Source organism: Leptonychotes weddellii, chromosome 9, assembly GCF_054177405.1.
Source record: "Leptonychotes weddellii isolate Sample4059 chromosome 9, ASM5417740v2, whole genome shotgun sequence".
NCBI classification, from domain to species: Eukaryota; Metazoa; Chordata; class Mammalia; order Carnivora; family Phocidae; genus Leptonychotes; species Leptonychotes weddellii.
In genome coordinates this window covers 68,209,224-68,229,139 of record NC_138377.1, presented here as the reverse complement: position 1 = coordinate 68,229,139, position 19,916 = coordinate 68,209,224, and the positions used below count along the sequence as shown (strand labels likewise).

Genomic DNA, 19,916 nt, shown 5'->3' with positions numbered 1-19,916 from the left:
AAAAAAAAAAAGGCGATTTTCCAATTCAACACATAATTCATGACTTTCACCTCTTCTCTTTACCTGGATCACTTCTTGATCATTTATCCTCCAGCCAATAGGCACATGTTCTCTGTCTTGCTCTTTCTCTGTCTTTCTCACTCTTTCTCTCTTTCACACACACATACGCTCGCACATATGTACTCACATATACAAATAAACATGCTCCTTCAGGAAACAAACTACCCTGATATTTCTGAATTCTCTTCACTTGCAAATACAGGCCCACTGTCATGGTGATGCTACTCATTTGGGTGAGTCAATCTGTGGCCTTGAGCTTTAAGTGGTAGGCTCTCATTGGCTTCCAAGAAAACAGGACAAGGACGTGGCCTTTTCCGGGGACTGCAAAGGCACTGTGCATTCTTTGTTGTTGAATCTAAATTATGCTCTGGAGTCTGCCGTTTAGGATTGGGGCGCAAGGAATGACATCATCTCAGGTTCTCCTCAGTACTCCCCCTTTAATTCTAGAGACCAAGGTCTTAAAGGCCATGGCATCTGGTCTCCCACGTTAGCAGCTGCAGAATCTTCACTAGATTGAGTTCTCTGGGGTGATTTTGACTGTGGTTCTAGCTTCTAATGCTGAGCCTGGTTCTCAGTCCTTCTCACTGATTATGGGAGAGAACTTACATCCATTAAATGACTTTCTTTGTTTTGTTTCTGAAGTTAAAAACAAAACAAAAAACAAAGAAACAAAGAAGCAGCCAAAGTAGTGGAGAGGAAGAGGAGCTTAACATTGAAGCCCTTAGGTCTAGGGTCAGACAGACCTGGGTTCCAATCCTTGCCCCTGACTTGGCTGAAACTCTCTCCTTATTGTACAATTGATATAATAATACCCCAAAGGATGGTGCCTGGCATTTCAGAGGTGATCGATACATGGAAGTTTTTGTTATGGTTTAGATACTTAAGGTGGGGTATGGCCTTGGTAATTATATCCTTACATTCTTAAGATTCAATTACTTGGGAGCAGATATTGTGTCCTCCCCAGCCAATGAAGCCAATTCAGTAGGGAGAAATCAGGGCCATAGAGGTGAGAAGGTGATTGAGATGATCCTTGGAGACTAAAATCACCAAGAAGAGTTCCGTTTGTATTTTCAAAGCCAGTGTGCAAAATCCTACTTTCAGAATTCGTGCAACCAACATACAACCCTGATGACTGCTTACCTTTTTTGCATTTTATATCTTTTTTTCAATCTCAGTCCGCAATCCTTTTAGGGTCTTTTCTACCTGAACCTTGTCCTGTGTTTACAGACATTTTATAAACCATCCCCCATGGTGAACATTCCTCTCAAATGGAATGTTTAAGAGTTTGCACCTGCTCTCTAGTCTGTCCATAGTGAGTTGCCTTCGACACATCTTGTTCAAGGTGTACTAGAAACTGAAGAATGTGGCCAATGATAGCTCCTACTTTGGTAGAATTATGATACTGCCCTTTGAAGCTGACTTTGTAATGTTCATACTCTAAATGGGCACTCTGGGGTGACACAGGGTTTTTCATATATAGACGCTACCCCAGGACAGTTCACACATTTGGTGCATTTGGATACTGCCCCAAAATTGATACTTAGATTTGCTAGATTTCATAAATAAGACATAGGACAACCAGTTAAATCTGAATTTCAGACAAACAACAAATATTTTTTTCACTCTAAGTATGTCCTACACAATATTTAGCAACCTCCTGACCCAGAAGTGGAACTAACTGCACATTGAGTTTAGTCTTTCAGGAGCTTTGTAGATCGGCCCACAGAATTTGTCCTAGGAGGACAAGAAGATAATCACCCCAGCAGAATCTCTCTGCGCAGCAGTCTGGCTGACATTCAGCCAAGTGATGCTAAGACAGAGGCACTGGCCGCTTAAACATCGAAATACATACTGCTTGGAAAATTACATGGTGCCCTGAGCCTGCCTAGTACCTACCCTACACCAGCCTTACCTCCTGCTGTTCCCCAAAGGAACCTCTGTATCCTCGCACAATTCAGTAACTAAAGATGAATATGGCATGTGACAGTATGGATGGACCTGGAGGACATTATGCTAAATGAGATAAGACAGAGAAAGACACATATCTTCCATTCTCACTTATATGTAGAATCTAAAAAAAAAAAAACCTGAACTCACAGAAACAGAAGACAGATTGGCAGTTACCAATAAATAAATAAAATCTAGGCAGGGAATGGGGAGAGGGGGAAACAGGTGGAGGTGGTCAAAAGGTACAGACTTCCAGTTATGAGACTGATAAATTCTGGGGATGTAATGTACAGCATGGTGACTAGAGTTAACAATACTCTATTGCATATTTGGAAGTTGCAAAGAGAGTAGATCTTAAAGTTTTTGTCACAAGAAAAAAAAATGTGTCATTTTGTGAGGTGATAGATGTTAACTAAACTTGTTACAGTAATCATTTCATAATCTATGCACACATCAAATCATTATGTTGTACACCTGAAACTTATACAATATACAACTTATATTATATGTCAAAGTACTTCAAAAAAACTGGGGAAGGAGGGAAGGTTAGCACTGGAGAGACAGAAAGTTGTATGAGCCTTCAAATAGAGTTAGGAGACAAATTTTGGTCTTGCGATCAGAGTTGTGACATGGTTCCTCACATTAGGACATACATTTCACATTGAGAATATGAAGATCTATTTGTTTTCTTTAAATAATTCCCATTCCCCATATATTAATATTGCTTGGGCTGACTTATGCTCCTGTAATAGCATCGGGAAATTTAATATTATAGCACTTCATTTCATCTGTTCCTATGCCTCTCCATTCTGTCAAAACACACTTGATAAAGAAACTGAACATAAGCAAGTGCCCACAGTCCTAGAGCTGGTCAGTCGTCGAGCTGAGAGTGAAAGTGAAGGAGATCTCCATCTCTTGGTCTAGAGCAGAAGTTGGCAAACTGCAAATCTGGCCCATGGCCTGTTTTTGAATGACTCATAAACTAAGAGTGATCTTTACATTTTTACACGGTGAGAAAAAAATCAAAAGATGAATATTTCTTGATATGTGAAAATTAGATGAAACTCAAATTTCAGCATCTATAAACTTTAACTGGGACACAAGCTCACTCATTCACGTATGTATTCTCCATGGCTGTTTTCTTTTTGGTTTTGTTCTTTTTTTGTTTTATTTTGTTTTAGATTTCATTTATTTATTCGAGAAAGAGAGACAGAGATAGTGAGAGAGAGCAGGAGCAGGGAGGAGAGGGAGAAACAGGCTTCCCGCTGAGCAGGGAACCCAAACTGGGGCTCGATCCCAGGACCCAGGGATCATGACCTGAGCCGAAGGCAAACGCCCAACGAACTGAGCCACCCAGGTGCCCCTCTATGGTTGTTTTTATCACCAGAGTTGAGTAGTTACAACATAGACTAATGGGCCCCAAGGTCTAAAATATTTCCTCTCTAGTTCTATTTAAAAAACAAAAAACAAAAAACTAAATTAATGTACAGCTAAATAAGAGAACTTAATAGCAGCCCCAGTCCGAATGCCAGTGGCCATTCTGATTTCTGGGTGTCAAACTCCCACTAATTCTTAAATGTTTTAGCTATCACCCCTGCATACTAGTGAGAAGTAGCATATCTATAGAAAAAGGCTGAGGAAAGTACCTTCCAGATATTGATGCTGCAAATCAGGTCCAGAACTGAAAACAGAGCAGTACTGTCAAACATTTAAAACTGATCAAAATATCACACAGCAGTAAATGCCTGCCTGACCTTACTCTTCAAAGACCCCCCCCGCCCCAGAAGAAAGACGTCCTTATGAGCTGGCATGGTGATCAAAACTTTTACTAAATGAGTAGAACACTTTCAAATGGGCATCTTACTTATAGTATCAATATTTAAAACATAGGAGTTAAATTGTGCTGTCTGAAGAGGGCAAAGGACTTGGAGATGAGGAGCCTTAGGGCTCAAGGTGTAAAGACCACTCATGTAGAAAATAATCTAAAGAAACTATCCCAAGTTGCCTGGGTGGCTGCATAGGTTAAGCGTCTGCCTTTGGCTCAGGCCATGATCCTGGGATCAAGCCCAAGGATCGGGATCGAGGTATCAGGCTCCCTGCTCACTGGGGGGTCTGCTTGTCCCTCTCCTTCTGCCCCTCTCCCTGCTTGTTCTCGCTCTCTCTCAAATAAATAAATATAGTCTTTTAAAAAAATAAACTATTCCAATTTTTAAAAATTATAATTAATGGAAAACTAAGAAACAATTTTTAAATTTTATTATATATTCATATAATTATTTTATATATAAATATAATTTATATACCATATATAATGTATATAATATATAAATATAAATATGTAAATCTATAAACCATTAAAGGTGGTTCAGGAAATAGACCTTTTTTACGCAGTGATATGTATCAAAAACCTAAATATATTTATAGACAATAATCCCAAGTTTATCTTAAAGAAATAGTCCTAAATATTGGGGGGGGAGGAATGGGGACAAGAAAAATTATGTTTGGTAGTGCTATTTATTTCCAAATTGTGGACTATTTCAAAATTGAAAAGAACATCAACATCAAATAACAGAGAAATGATTTAAAAATTTTTTGAGATACAATGTAGTAGAATATTATACATTCACTTAAAACACATCTAGAGGGGTGCCTGGGTGGCTCAGTCATTTAAGTGTCTGCCTTCAGCTAGGGCAATGATCCCAGAGTCCTGGGATGAGCCCCAAGGCCGGGCTCCCCGCTCAGCTGGGAGCTTGCTTCTCCCTCTGCCTCTTCCCCCTCGCTTGTGCTCTCTCTTCCGCTCACTCTCTCTCTCTCAAACAAACAAATAAATCTTAAAAAAAAATAAAACACATCTAGAAAGAATATGTAACAATATGGATAAGCAACGTAAAAGTAATTGGTAAAGAAAAAAGGGGGGAAACATATAAAATCTATGTTTACGTGTTAAAATAATCCTTCATTTAAGATAAGTCATACATAGTGAAAAATACAAAGAAAATTTATCAAATTTTAACAGTTGTCCTTGGCTGCAGAAAGTTACTTCTTTTCTTTCAATTTTACTACATATTTCAAATTTTCTAAAAGGATTGTTATAATTTTTATAATTGAAATAAGTAAAAATAAGAGATAATTTCATTCACAGGGGAGAAGGAAAACCAGAAATACATAGTTTAGCCAAAGTGTAAAAAAAAAACCAAAACACAATAAACATAATTTTTTAAAAACACAGAAGAAAAAGAAAGTAGTCTTTCAACAACCATTTCAGGGGCTCCAGGCTGGCTTAGTCAGAGCATGTGACTCTTGGTCTAAGGGTCATGAGTTCGAGCCCCACGTTGGGCGTAGAGATTATGTAAATAAATAAAAACTTAAAAAAACCAAAAATCCACTTCAACACTTTCAGACCCCAAGCCTCTTGCTGCAGCAAACACCAAGTAATCTGACCAATAGATGTCACTGTTAGACTTCTTTCATTGACCACATCTTAAGATGCACAACCTAACTCTGGAGGTAGGGGGACAAAAATAAAAACATTACAAATTTCCATTTCATCTCACAAAGGGCTGTAGATTTTTGATCTGTCAGCTTCATTCCAAACCTCCTTTTACCATAACTGGGATGTTGAATGCTTTTCTAAAATGACATCCAGTGACAATGCTATTATGGTTAGGAAAAGCACAAGGTTCGTCTGCTCTTGGTTGCTTGAGAAAATCTCCACTCATATGAAATACAGACCTAACCCATGTTCATCAAAGACATACTTCTGGGCCTGAAAGTAATGAATTGGAAGGTATCAAAAGGAATCAAGGACACAAGATTGCCAATGGGCATTAAAGTTAATGGCAAAGAAAAAAAAGGGGGGGAAGAAAAGAAAAAAGAGGAAGGAAGGAAGAAAGGAAAGGGGGAAAAAGAAGGAAAGAAAGAGAAAAAAGTTCTTCTTGGTTTCCTAATACTCACCCTCATCCCTGAAAAGAAACTGAGAGATGGAGAGGGGTGGTGACAGTGATGACAATCTGGTCAATCTATCAGGCCATCTACAGTGTGGAAGTAGCTACAACCCAGCCCACTGTTCTGTATAGTGTAGTTGATGGTTCTGTGTCAATGAGTACATGGATGAATGAGAAGGGAAAAGGCTGTTTTCTAAATGGGTCATCTTGTATTTGCTGATTTCCCGCTGACCTGTTCACCTGTTATTTGAGCAGCTGGAGAGAAAGAAAGGTTTAGGAACATGTGAGGGAGACAGGGTATTTAGATTGCTCTGAAGAATGCTCTCAAACTTAGTTTCTCAAATTTTTAGAAAAATGATATTAAGAGGTGACAAGCAGCAAACAGGTACTCCCACCACAAGGTTTAGGTAGTAAAGCTGACGTGGGGAGAGTACCCTGAAAACATTCAGGTAAACTGTAAACACAGTCACGTCCTAGTGCACACATTTCAGACCCCTGAGTAGTCTCTGTATTCTGCAGCTGACTGATTTTTAGAAAATGACCCCCACACAAAATGCAGCTTCAACAGTTTTACGAACACAATTTACATTAAGTGCATCTCTGTGGACTGCAAAGAATCACAGCTGGAGCACAAAGATTTCTACTTACATGGAGATCCAAGTACAGTTCGCTTTTGTTTGGCTTCTCTCTCTCCTCATGGAGCAGAAACGGACAGGCTGGTCCTGCTCGATAGCCCAGGAACCATGCACCTCCATCCCTGTTGGGAAGGTCTTTAGCTGCTGTCTGCTCATTGAAACAGTCCCAGGGGAAGCTCTCGGAGGAGATGCCTAGACAAAAGCAGAGAAGACCATCAGTGACACGGCGGCTAGAAAAACATTGAGCCAGCCATATCTGGGGACTCCTACGTGGGCCATTTCATACTACCTCTTACATTCCTTTCTAGGTTGTATTTTTAGAGTATGCTCTCTTCCAAAAGTGCCTGTCTTGATTACTCTTTCTGGATCACAGTAACAAAGAATTTAAAACACCTGCCCTCATACTCGATTTAAAAAGAGAAGTCTATTAGCTGTACTGTATGTTCATGATCCTTGCTTACCAATGCCGGCTATACCGATCGTTCTCTTTCAGACCGAATCAGAGGAGGGGCTGGAGGACAGAAGTCAGGAGGCCTGAGTTGTTGGATTCACTACCTAAAGGTGTTGCCTGAGCCAAGTCACCAGTCACTAGTGTGCGTTTTCTTCCGGAGCAGAAGCTGCAGCACGGTCATCTTCATTTCTGGGGGTAGAATTATCATGCATGGTGCATATTGGCACTTGGTCACTTTGTTGAATGAGTGACACTGCATGAGCGAACTGTTTGGGACTCACTTTTCTCATCTCCGGAATGAGGGTATTACGTCGGTTTTTACCTAAACTATGTTGGGATGATAGTAGTCAAGGATGCGCCAGGCACTGTGCTCAGCCCGGTTCTTCAATTTGTAAGAGAGCTCTATAGGTAGGCGTCATTAGTGTTCCCATTTTATTTTATTATTATTATTTTTTAAGATTGTCTTTATTTATTTGACAGAGAGAGACACAGTGAGAAAGGGGACACAAGCAGGGGGAGTGGGAGAGGGAGAAGCAGGCTTCCCGCCGAGCAGGGAGCCCGATGCGGGGCTCGATCCCAGGACCCTGGGACCATGACCTGAGCCGAAGGCAAACGCTCAATGACTGAGCCACCCAGGCATCCCTAGTGCTCTCATTTTAGATGGGGAAATTGAAGCACAAAGAGATTAAGCAATTTGCTCCAGATCATAAAGTCAATAAATGGTAAAGCCAGAAACTGAACCCAGCCAGTTAAACACTAGAGGCCATGCTCTTAATAACTAGACTAGGCGGCCTGTGCCTGGCATTCTTGAAATGGCAATGCATGTTGTACAACAAAAGGACTTTGTGGTCAAATAAACGTGAGAAAACCTGTGTGCTCTATCCCTTAGAGCCACGATTCACGTTAGCGTAGTAAAGACTTTGAAACGCCCTTTAATAAAGAAGCTTAGCTCTTTATAATAGTGTTTTCTGAACTTATTGGACCACAGAATCCATTTAAAGGATCCTTGTGAAACATGTTGGAAGCCATTAGGGTTCCACTGGAACACAATTTGGAAAATTCTAGATTAGGTCACCTCTAAAGTCCCACATAGCTCTCAAGTTCCTAGGCCTCTTTTAATTCCTGGTAAGCAACCTTGGCAAAATATTAAGCAACCAGGCAGAAGGGTTTAGGCTCAGTGCATTTTGCAGTAGAGATCACTGTTGGATATATGATAGGGCATTTATTACACATAATCCTTGTAATAGTGTGTCTTTGATAGTAGCCCACAGCCAGCCAGTAACTTTTGCCATACGGAAAACCTGACATACCAAGTTACTTGAGCTGAGAATAAGCCAGCTAGCAGAAGGACTGTGGGATAACATGCTTCTCCTTTAGATAAGAGTAGAATTTTAGAAGAAAGAAAATTTGAAAACAGCCAAGGTTTTACTTTGTGCTTGCTTGTTCAGTTGGTTGGTTTCCAATCACACTTCAAAGTGAAAGGTGATACAGGTCACAGTGTCTCTACAGCTGGCCTCTGGCAGGCTGTTGACAAAACACTATTCTGTAGCCACTGAGAAAATGAGGATCCAAGACCTCAGGCATCTCCTCTGCAGACATAGGGTGTCTGGAAAGTTATAACCGGGCTGGCTCTTCCTTCATTTAAGCCAGATGTCTTAGAATGAGGGCCTTTCTATTCACCTGGCCTCACCCTTTCCTGCCCTTTGCTACCTACTCTCTTGAGACAGACTGTCCCCTGGGCTTTTGCTTAAGACCTCTCCTCCTGCTCCGAAGACACAGAAAAGGGCTAGCGCCTAAAAGAACCTCGGAGAGGAGCACTCTGCTAAGCACCTCCCCTTTATCCTCATGTGACCCTTCGAGGAAGGTAGTGCTAGCTGTGCTGTAACAGATGGAGAGATAAAAGCTCAGACTCTGTTTAACTTCCATTTAGAAGGCTCATCTCCCTCCTAGAATACTTCTGTTTATATCTGGCAAGAAAGGAGGAAATCAAACTGTTTAAATTTATGGTGTCCCCTCACTGTGCTACCTCATCTTCAGAAATGTGTTCATTACTAATCCCATCCCTCTTTTTAAATCCCTCCGCTTTTCCTTTTGATTTGGGGAGAGCGGCTGACTTTGGGTAAAGTTTACACAGATTAAGAAAATAACATAAAACGTAGTCTGTATATCACAAACAACATAAGGTACAACACCTAAGGCAAGACATCTAGATCATCAGAGGCACATCGTCTGGTGACTGGAAGTTCATCATTTTGGTATAAGAGAGTGAGAAGTTCCCACAATAACAGGGATCCGGTGTCCTTGGATAAAATGTAAGTGCCCATGCAAACACACTCACACACCCTGCAGTAGCTGTCCAACACTTCATTAATAAGGTGTGCAGCATGATCCAATTCACTCTTTATGCAGAGGAAAGACAACACCAAGGTTAGGCAAAAACAAGGAAAAGTAACTTCATTTTGGAGACCGTTTTCATTTTGAAGAGCCAATTTCTAACATCTAATATTTAACCAGACAATATCCCTATGAAGGAAATGCACGAGGTATAACGGTGACACATAGTCATTTTGGTAAAGATCCTCAGGACAGGAAAGGACCAAGGGCAGAAATAAGTAACAAAACTGTTATTCTCAGAAGTCTGACAAACAGGTGCAAATGACAAATTCACCATTAGAAAGGACATAACGAACTTACAAAGTAAGTCTTTGAATGGAGAGTTTTAATAATAACAACACAAGCTTTTTGAATAGTCAAAAATAAAACACATGTCCACATTGATTAGTATAGGTAGTGGCCACGCTATTCTCTTCAGATGAATAAATCTTAATAAAGAGAAAAAAATTACCTGAAATTAGGTAAGTATATTCTGTCAAATAGTCAAACGTCATCTAATTTTATGACACAAAGAGATTTTGAGATGTTACATTTTCATTGAACATTTTGCAAAAAGCTGAGAACGGTCTCCTCAACTCAGTCATGTCTTTCCCTTCCATGTGCATATTAGAAGTCCATTTTCCACTCCATATTTATTGGTTATTTTGTTTCTCAAAGACATTTCAATAGCTTGATGAACCACACATGCACACAGGTTAATGCTACAGCTGACCACTGTTAATACAACATATAGCACGGACACAGCACAGAAAGGGCAACTTACCTTGGGACCACTTTGAAAGTCTGTGCTTTTCCCAACCATTCAAATGATGAGCTGCACTTCCTGATGCTAGCCTACAACATCAGACTGGGGTTTTACTGTCAATGATCAACACAATAGAAGCAGACAGAAAGGAAAGGTAATATGCCATTTAAAACTGGAAGCAGTCTCCATAGCTCGTCTTTCCAAAATGGAGTAAGTGTCCCTACCTGAGGATCACTGTTTCCACTATTTCACTTCCTCCCAGCATTATGATTATGCACCCAAGGCCTTCTCCAGTTGCATTTGGAGCTCCACCCATTGGCATAGATGTTGTGTATTTCCCCTGGTCCATGGATGTTGGATCTGGCCTTGCGTCTTGCTGTATCCAATTGAATGTGGGCAATGTGACAGGATGCCAATTCTGGGTCCAGGCCTTAAGAGGCATTTTGTGGTTTTTTTCCCCCTGTTTTGTGTTTCGGCCATCACCATGTGACAAGCATGTGCTAGGGAGCCCAAATGAGACACACAGAGAAGACCCAAACATAGTCCTGCTGCCTGGAACGAACCCAGATCAGATCAAGTGAATGACAGCCAACCAACTCTTAGAATGAGAACAATAAATATTTGCAGCAAGCCACTGAGATTTGCGGTTTATTTATCAAAATAGCTGCCTAATAGACCATCATCTGTCCCCACCAGAAGCACTGTATCTATTAAAAACTTTAAACCATTTCAGCTGAGAGGGCTTAATGACTACAATATATATTTTTTTGTAATTCCTACTAAAAACAATTATTCAATATATCACGTTTTGGAAAATCAAGCAAAAACTCATGGCATACCCATTTCCTCATTCATACCAAGATTCACACACAAACTACATTGCATTAGAAAAATTAACCTTCTTTAGCAGGCATTGTCTTTAATCATCTAAAGAATACCTATATATCTATACCTATGCACCTACCTATATATATAGATATATAGGTATACACATATATAGAACACATGTATAAATCCACTTCCAAAGAGAAGTTTGCAAACATACCATATAATCAGATCTGGACAAAAGTCCCTAAGGAACAAAATTACAGTGCCTTTCAGCTTTCCTCCTTCAATTATCCTGTCACACTGAGCCCTCACTTGACAGCAATGATGAAGTGGTTATGCTTCCAAAATGAGAAGGGGGGGAAAAAAACCTTAGCTTGAGACTCTCTTGAGTTTTTGCTCCTATGCTGTAGTTCTCAAGGCCATCCATCATATTGACTTAAAATAAATCCAAAGAGGTGACGTTTTCTCAACCGTGAATATCAGAACTGATATGCAAAGGTAGACAGGTTGTCTTTCATTATGTTATTCAAACATGTACTTACAAGCAAGAGAGATAGCAATCTAAATGTGTAGCTAATGGAAAGTGACATTGTTAAGTACTTGTAAAGAGGGTGTGTGCCTGTGTGTAATTATTCATGGCTTTATCCAAGGAGACAGAGCTTTGGTAAAAGTATAGTCTCATGGCTTGTATCTGTCAGTTTGAGATCAACGCTTGCCAATCCCATTGCCCCCATTTTCATTCCTTGTGATGTTAAATGATATAATGTCACTAAGCAGATAGGTAACTGTAATTCTGAGAATGCATCTTATCTATCCACCCCAACCTCTAACTCCTTGAGGGAGGGAAAACTTATGAGCAAGGACAGACAGATGGAGGTAGAAGGTGTATAGAGGCAGGGAAAGCCTGCGTGTAGATCAGGAAGTGGGAAGGAATGGGGAGTAGGCTATGTCAATTTCAGAATCTATGAGGAAAGCATCCATATCCATCAAACAAATGCAATGTTCGAATTTCTGAAGTTATGCTTAAATTCAAATGAAATGAAATCGAATTTAGTTAGAAGGGATCTTGGATATCTTCTATCTGCTCATTTTATACTTGACGAAACTGAAACCCAGGAAGGTTGTGATAGCACCAACATGTTCACCTAGTGGCAAAGGCAAACTAAAATCCAGGTTCCAGGGAAATCTTTTATGTTACTTAGAGAAGGACATTATTGCCAATCCATAGATGAGAGAACACTGAGGTCTGGGTAAGAAGTAGATGTGAATGGTTTGACAGGTGGGATCAATTCCGGACTATGACCTTTACTAATTGTTTGAACTTAGTGGAATTACTAAACCTCTCTGAACCTTTATTTCCTCATTAATAAAATGAAAATAATATGGGGTGCCTGGGTGGCTCAGTCAGTTAAGTGTCTGCCTTTGGCTCAGGTGATGATCCTGGGATGGAGCCTGCTCAGCAGGGAGTCTGCTTCTCCCTCTCCCTCAGTCCCTCCCCACTGCTCATTCTCTCTCTCTCAAATAAATAAATAAAATCTTAAAAATTAATAATAATAAAAATATGCCTGTGAGCTGTGTTCAAAATTGTTTTCTTTCAGGAAACTTTACCTGGACTGGGGGGTGACAGATTGATGGGGGATGCAAACAAATCCCCATTTTAAGTAAAGAAAAGAAACCTGTATACAATGAAGACACACTAAACATCACACACCCATGTTAAGGACTATTTTTTGTCCAGGAAGATAAAGAGAAAAAAAATTAAACTCATAAGAATTCACGGTAACACTCCCAAATCTGCTTAAGTCCTAAAAATAGAATTCACGTCATCAACTGCAATAGCTCCAAGTAAGTGGCTGATCATCTCCCAAAAGGGCAGCTCCTCAGGGCATTTCCTTAGAAATGACATCCAATGACACATCTTCCTTAAAGGTCAAACACTTGAGCCTCGGGCCATGAATGAAACTATTTATAGGCATAGCTTTAAATGAAATAGCATTTTAAGGAGGTACAAAAATATATAGTTCTATGATTATTATTACACTAACTTCTTTCCATGTTCTTTTCCTGCAAAGAATACAGATGTTAAATGAGAGACAAATATTGCTCAAGTCAGGAAACTCATTTGTGGCTATAGTCATACCGAATATTTTAACACCTGAAAAACGGGCGTGTATTTAAAGTAGCACAAGTGATGCCGAGTCACTCTGCTTTAGAATGGATAGAAGGTAGGAGCAGATGCTTCTAACTAAGGTTTGGTGCAGAAAAGATCAAGAAAAGATCACATCTGGAAGGTTGTAGGAATCCCTGAGACATTAAGAACCTCTATCCATTCTCAGACAGTAAATGCTGAGGAAATTAGATCTTGGTACTTCAAATGCCTATTATCAAAAAATTTTTGTATGTTTGATGATAAGGAATATACTTGTTACATATTAAAAAAATATTATTGGGACACCTGGATGGCTCAGTCATTTAAGCGTCTGCCTTCCGCTCAGGTGATGATCCCAAGGTCCTGGGATCAAGTCCCGCATTGGGCTCCTTGCTCGCGGGGAGACTGCTTCTCCCTCTGTCTCTGCCCCTCCCCCTGCTGAACTCTCTCTCTCTCCCTCTCTAACGAATAAATAAATAAAATCTCTAAAAAAAAAAAAAATCCTTGAAGTGAAGAACAAGAATACAGAAAACATTTCTTATCGTATTCATTCTAAATAAATTTGAATCACATTTTTTATGTTTTATGTCACATTTTCCATTATTATGGGAATAGTTATACCAATGGGGAACCCAACTCTTGAAGAGATATGACATAATTACTAAAATAGCTAAGGATGTATAGGAAAGGAAAAAAAAACCTATCAAATACTAAGGCTTGGATTATAAAATATATAATGAATATTTTTTAAAAAAATCTTTTTCCAAAAAGAAATTATCTTAAGAGTCACAAAACATGAATATGCATGACAAGATTGAGACAAAGAAGAAAAGAAGGCACATATACCAATATTAAGGGTAAACATTTAAGAGATTAAGAACACAATATGACTTTGAGTGTCCTGGCAAACAAAGCAAGAATGAAAAAGCATTCAGTTAGTTCATTTCTATTATCAAAAGGAGGAGGGACCCCTGGGTGGTGCAGTCGGTTAAGCAGCTGACTCTTGGTTTCCGCTCAGGTCCTAATCTCAGGGTCCAAGGGGTGGAACCTGGTGTAGACCCCCATGTAAAGCCCTGCATCCTCAGGCTCCATGCTCAATGGGGAGTCGGCTTGTTCCTCTCCCTCTGCTCCTCCCCACCATGCTCTCCCTCTTTCTCTCGAATAAATAAATAAAATCTTAAAAAAAAAAAAAAAAGAGGAAACATACTGATCCTTCAAGGCTGATCAAGATTTTTCTTTTTTCTTTTATTTTATTTTATTTTATTTTATTTATTTGACACAGAGAGAGAGACAGCTAGAGAGGGAACACAAGCAGGGGGAGTGGGAGAGGGAGAAGCAGGCTCCCGATGCGGGGCTCGATCCCAGGACTCTGGGATCATGACTTGAGCCGAAGGCAGACGCTTAACGACTGAGCCACCCAGGCACCCCCGGTCAAGATTTTTCTGATGTTTAATTCTGAGAGACACTGCTACATAATACAGTCAACTCCCACCTTAGCCTTACCTCCATCCAGGCTGTTTTGACCAACAGTTGACTTCACAGAGCTAATGGCGCTGATCTAGTTGTCTGCAAATAGCCTTTGTCCTTTTAACCAGAGAGGTTTGGAAGTTATCTTGATGGCCCAGTGATTTGAAACTAAAGTGAAGAGTTCTTCAAGAGCACTACTAAATAGTGGCTTCCCTGAAACAGCCAGATTCTTAAATGGCCCCCTTTTGCCAAGTGTCTTAGGCACTAGAGTTTTTCTTTTCCATTCTTCCACTGGCCATTAGTACTAAGGCGCAGTCCTGAACTTGATCCCAACAACCTTAGCTGCGGCCTGATTTATCACCCTCTCTCGTCACAAATCGATTTTCTTAAGGGTAATTTCCTTCATATGGGACATTTACTATGTGTCACTTTATATACGTTACACATTATTGAGAATCTTCACAATAATCCTGCAAGGTCGGTACAAAGTAATCCTGTGCTAAAGATGAGAAAAGTAATGAGATAGAGAAGTTAACTTTACCCAGGGTCAAACAGTATGTAGGAGAATGGGTCCTGAATCCAGAGCCTAGAATTAACCTCCTGCCATAAACAACTAAAAGCTAAACAAAATATAGGAAACAACTATTTTTAGATATTTGACAGTAAGCAGTGCAGTACTATAATCCTTGAAAGAGGTACGACAAATGAAGTGAGCCTCATAATTGCTGGGCTTACAGTGAAGAGATGATTTCTAGACTAACGATAATTAATAGGGCCCAGTGACCTATGGGAAAATATCAAGCAGTCTAATATACGTTAAATTAGAAGCAGGGGTCTGTCTAGGGGAGATGGAAAAATATTTAAAGAAATACTGGCTGAAATTTTCCAAATTTAATAAAAAGTATAAACCCACAGATCAAAGAAGCTCTATGAATCTTAAGGAGAATAAACATAAAGAAAATTATAATAAGTGAAGTTGTAGAAAACCAGTGATAAAAAGAATATTATAAAAGCAGTAAGAGAGGGGTGCCTGGGTGGCTCAGTCGTTAAGCGTCTGCCTTTGGCTCAGGTCATGATCCCGGGGTCCTAGGATCGAGCCCCGCGTCGGGCTCCCTGCTCGGCGGGAAGCCTGCTTCTCCCTCTCCCACTCCCCCTGCTTGTGTTCCCTCTCTCACTGTGTCTCTCTCTGTCAAATAAATAAATAAAATCTTTAAAAATAAATAAATAAAAGCAGTAAGAGAAAAGAATACTATATAGGAAACCAAAGAAAAGAATAATTAAAGACTTCTTGTCTGAACATGCATACTGGAAGACAATGGAATGACAACTTTAAAGTACTGAAAGATAAGAGTCAACCTAGAATTTGACATGCAGTAAAAATATCTTCCAAAATGAAAGGAAAACAAAGACTTCTTCAGACAATTAAAAGCCAGACAATTCATCTTCAGCTGACTTAGCCCACAGGAAGTGCTAATTTTTTTTTTCTGGCAAAGGGGAAAAAATCAGAAGAGGAGCACCTGGGTGGCACAGTTGGTTGAGTGTCAAACTCTTGGTTTCAGCTCAGGTCATGATCTCAGGGTCCTGAGATTGATGCCCATGTCCGGCTCTGTGCTCAGTGCAAAATCACCTTAAGACTCTTTCTCCCTCTGCCCCTCCCCCTACTCTAAAACAAATAAATAAATCTTTTTTAGAAATCAGAAGAGAATTTGGAAAACACTGAAAATTATAAACATGTAAGTTAATACACAGGACAATTTTCTCATTATTGAAGTTATTAAAAAATATAATTAACTGAAATAAAAATAATATATTGTGTGGTTTATAACATATGTAGGTAAGAGATGCTGGTAACAATGGCAGCACATCCAAGAAGGAGAAATGGAAATATTCTGTTGTAAGAGTCAGACATTTATGTGAAGCAGTATAATTTAAAACAGACTGTGATAAATTAAAGTTGCATATTATAAACTATAGAGTTACCAGTTTTTAAAAATGGTATCTCTAATGGTGGATTATTAATTTAGAATCCTAGAAAGCACTCGATCTAAAAGAAGATAGAAAATTATGTAAAAGGGAACAGAAACAAATGGAAGGTGGATTAAAACTCAAATATACTGATAGTTACATTAAATATAAATCACCTAAAAACTCCAATTTGAAGTCAGAGTTTATCAGACTGGGTAAAAAAGCAAGACTCAACGATATGCTATCTACCAGAAACTCATTTTATATGTACAATTATAAATAAGTGAACAGTAGAAGGATGGAAAAAGCTATATATACAAACACTAATTACAGAAAGCTTGAGTGGCTATATTAATATCTGACAAAAATAAACTTTGAAATGAGATATGTTACCAGGGATAAAGAGAGAAATTTCATAATGATAAGGAGTCAACTTATCAGAAAGAAATAGCAATCCTAAACTCGTTTGTACCTGGTAACAGAACTTCAAAATACCTAAGCAAAACTATCAGAACTAGCCTGGATAAATATATGTATTCACAATTATATTTGGAGATTTCAATACTCCTGTCTTAGTAGTTAATAGAACAGGATGACAGAAAATCAGTAGGAATATAGAAGAAATAAACCGCATTACTACCAATTTTACCTAATTGATAGTTATAAGATACACTATCCAATAACTACAGAATACATATTCTTCTCAAGTGCATATAGAATTTATCAAAATTGTCAATATACTGTGTTATTAATAAATCTCAAAGGATCAACATCATAAAAAATATGTTCACTGACAGATGGAATTAAATTCAGATACCAATAGGGGCACCTGGGTGGCTCGGTCATTAAGCGTCTGCCTTCAGCTCAGGTCATGATCCCAGGGTCCTGGGATCAAGCCCCGCATCGGGCTCCCTGCTCCGCAGGAAGCCTGCTTCTCCCTCTCCCACTCCCCCTGCTTGTGTTCCCTCTCTCGCTGTGTCTCTCTCTGTCAAATAAATAAATAAATAAAAATCTTTAAAAAAATTTCAGATACCAATAACTAAAAACTATCTAGAAAATTCCAAATATTTGGAAATTAACACCACACTCCAAAAATAACTTCATAGGTCAAAAAAGAATCATAAGGGAAATTAGAAAATATTTGAGATGTAGCTAAAGTGGTGATCAGAGGAAAATTTATAGCCTTACTTAACACTGAATTATGGCCTCTCTTCCACAGTGGTCAATATCTTAACATTTATTCCCTGGACTAGGGGATATCAGGCACAGTTGATGCATGGTGAACTCAGAGAAAACAGTGGATTCAGTAACCATCTTCTTCTTGAAAGCTAAATGCTAAGGTCTTAACTTTTGTTGCCCCACTAGGCTTCTAGAACACTTTCAGTCTCTAGGGTAGGCAAGTACTGGAACATTATTCTGGGAGAAATAGGACTAGCTCAAGACATTGACTCTGCCTCCAGTTTCTTCATAAAATGCTGTCCCAGATCACCCTACAGTGAATCTCAAATCCAATACCCTTTCACAGGCACTCAGAGCTTCCAGTCAGCTTTCTAGTCTCCAGACCTTAAGCATGTACAACCAGTGATCACAAGACAGCTGAGGAGAATGTCTAACATAACAAGCAAGAAAGTGGAGAACAAAAGAAAGAGGTTTTGTCACTGCATACCTACTGGATCAAGATTTTGGTGGTGGCTACTTTCTTCAGCAACCATATCTCTTGCTACCTAACCCTCTTCCATGCTCCAATTCTTACCAGCTTCCTGTAATACTGTTCCATCCTTCCCCCCTTCAGGCCTAGGGCTGGTAATGGCTTTTTGCTTTTGCTAGTTTCTGGGAACCTCACAAACCCAAGCTGGTTTTCTTAATTGGTCTGGACATAATCTCTTCATTAAGTTATTTTCAGTTTAAACCCTTTTGAATGTACCAACTATTTTCTGCCAGGATTCTGACTGACAGTAATTGGCATCAAAAATGATGTTTATTTCCTACCCTGAAGCACGTTTGCGTATTACTAAAGCATCTAGGGTGTTTGCTACCTGATGCTCGCCATACCCAGTTAGAATAATAGAAGCAATGTAATGGGCCAGTGTAATCTTTTGAGAGAAATCAAAATGATAAGACTCCTTTCAGATTATATTATGATAGAGAAAAGGTAAATTGTCATAGCCCTAAAGTAAGACAATGATGGTATACTGCTGTCCCTTGCAGATGAAGATGAATTGATTGGCATGAAAATAAAGCATTTTCTAAATCAATAAATGCATATTAGCTCCCAGACGCTATGTAGATGTGCTCAGTCAGTACCATATCTGAAACAGCACTTGCAAATTGCATTCCATGTAATTAAATTTATAAGAATCCAGTCATTCTCTAAAAGCCATCTGTTTTCTCACTAGCCAAAAGAGAAATTAAACGGGAGTATGGTATAAATCACCATCCCTACATCTTTCAAATCTTCGATGGTGGCACAAATCTCTGCAATTACCCCAAGAATGTAGTATATGCTTTCAACTAGTAGGAAAAATATGATGCCATTCCTCTCAGAACATGCAAGTCTGGGAACCAAAGGTAGAGTAGCCCTTCACAATATTATACTTAATAAATCACTTGCATAATTTTTGCCTCCTACCCTTGCAACATTGGGCTTGCTGGGTTTGGATCTTAGTGACCCAAGGAGGAATGTTTCTACTAGGGAATATAGATAGCCGTGGTTTCATTAGACAGGAAGCTGAGAGTGCATCTTGGCCATTTCAGTTCTCATACGTTAGAGATACATGTATTTGATTTCAGTGCCTAACAGAATGAATGTCTTTTATAGAATATTCTGAACCGGACCTAGAGTATTAAACTCCTATAATCCAAAAAAACCCACCAAAAACAAAAAACAAAAACCCAGTAGTAAATGTAAAGCTACATATTTTGAAAAATAGTATAGAACAAATAGTATAGAATGAATGTCCTCATATTAATATTAAAACAATACAAGGAAGCTACTGTGAAACAAATACTCTCCAAGATTCCTGGTAAAAGAGCAAATTGGAATACATCCTTGCAGAACTATTTGGGAATCTACACCTGACACGGGGGTTAACAGTTACGGCCCCAGTGGCCGAATACGGCACACAGGCTATTTTTGTATAGCCTGTGAGCTAAGAATGGGTTTTGCATTTTTTCATTTTTTTTATTATGTTATGTTAATCGCCATACATTACATCATTAGTTTTTGATGTAGTGTGTTCCATGATTCATTGTTTGTGTATAACACCCAGTGCTCCATGCAGAACGTGCCCTCTTTAATATGTATCACCAGGCTAACCCATCCTCCCACCCC

At 39.2% G+C, this 19,916-nt stretch overlaps 1 protein-coding gene across 1 annotated transcript in view; it reads right to left on the bottom strand.

Moving 5' to 3' along the window:
• The window catches only part of FMN1 (formin 1), a 376,423-nt gene that overhangs the window by 290,485 nt on the left and 66,022 nt on the right, over positions 1-19,916 (bottom strand). Inside the window, exon 2 of the mRNA XM_081830845.1 lies at positions 6,600-6,778. Within this exon, the coding sequence (XP_081686971.1) occupies positions 6,600-6,778 (179 nt within the window). The remainder of the gene's footprint in view (positions 1-6,599; positions 6,779-19,916) is intronic.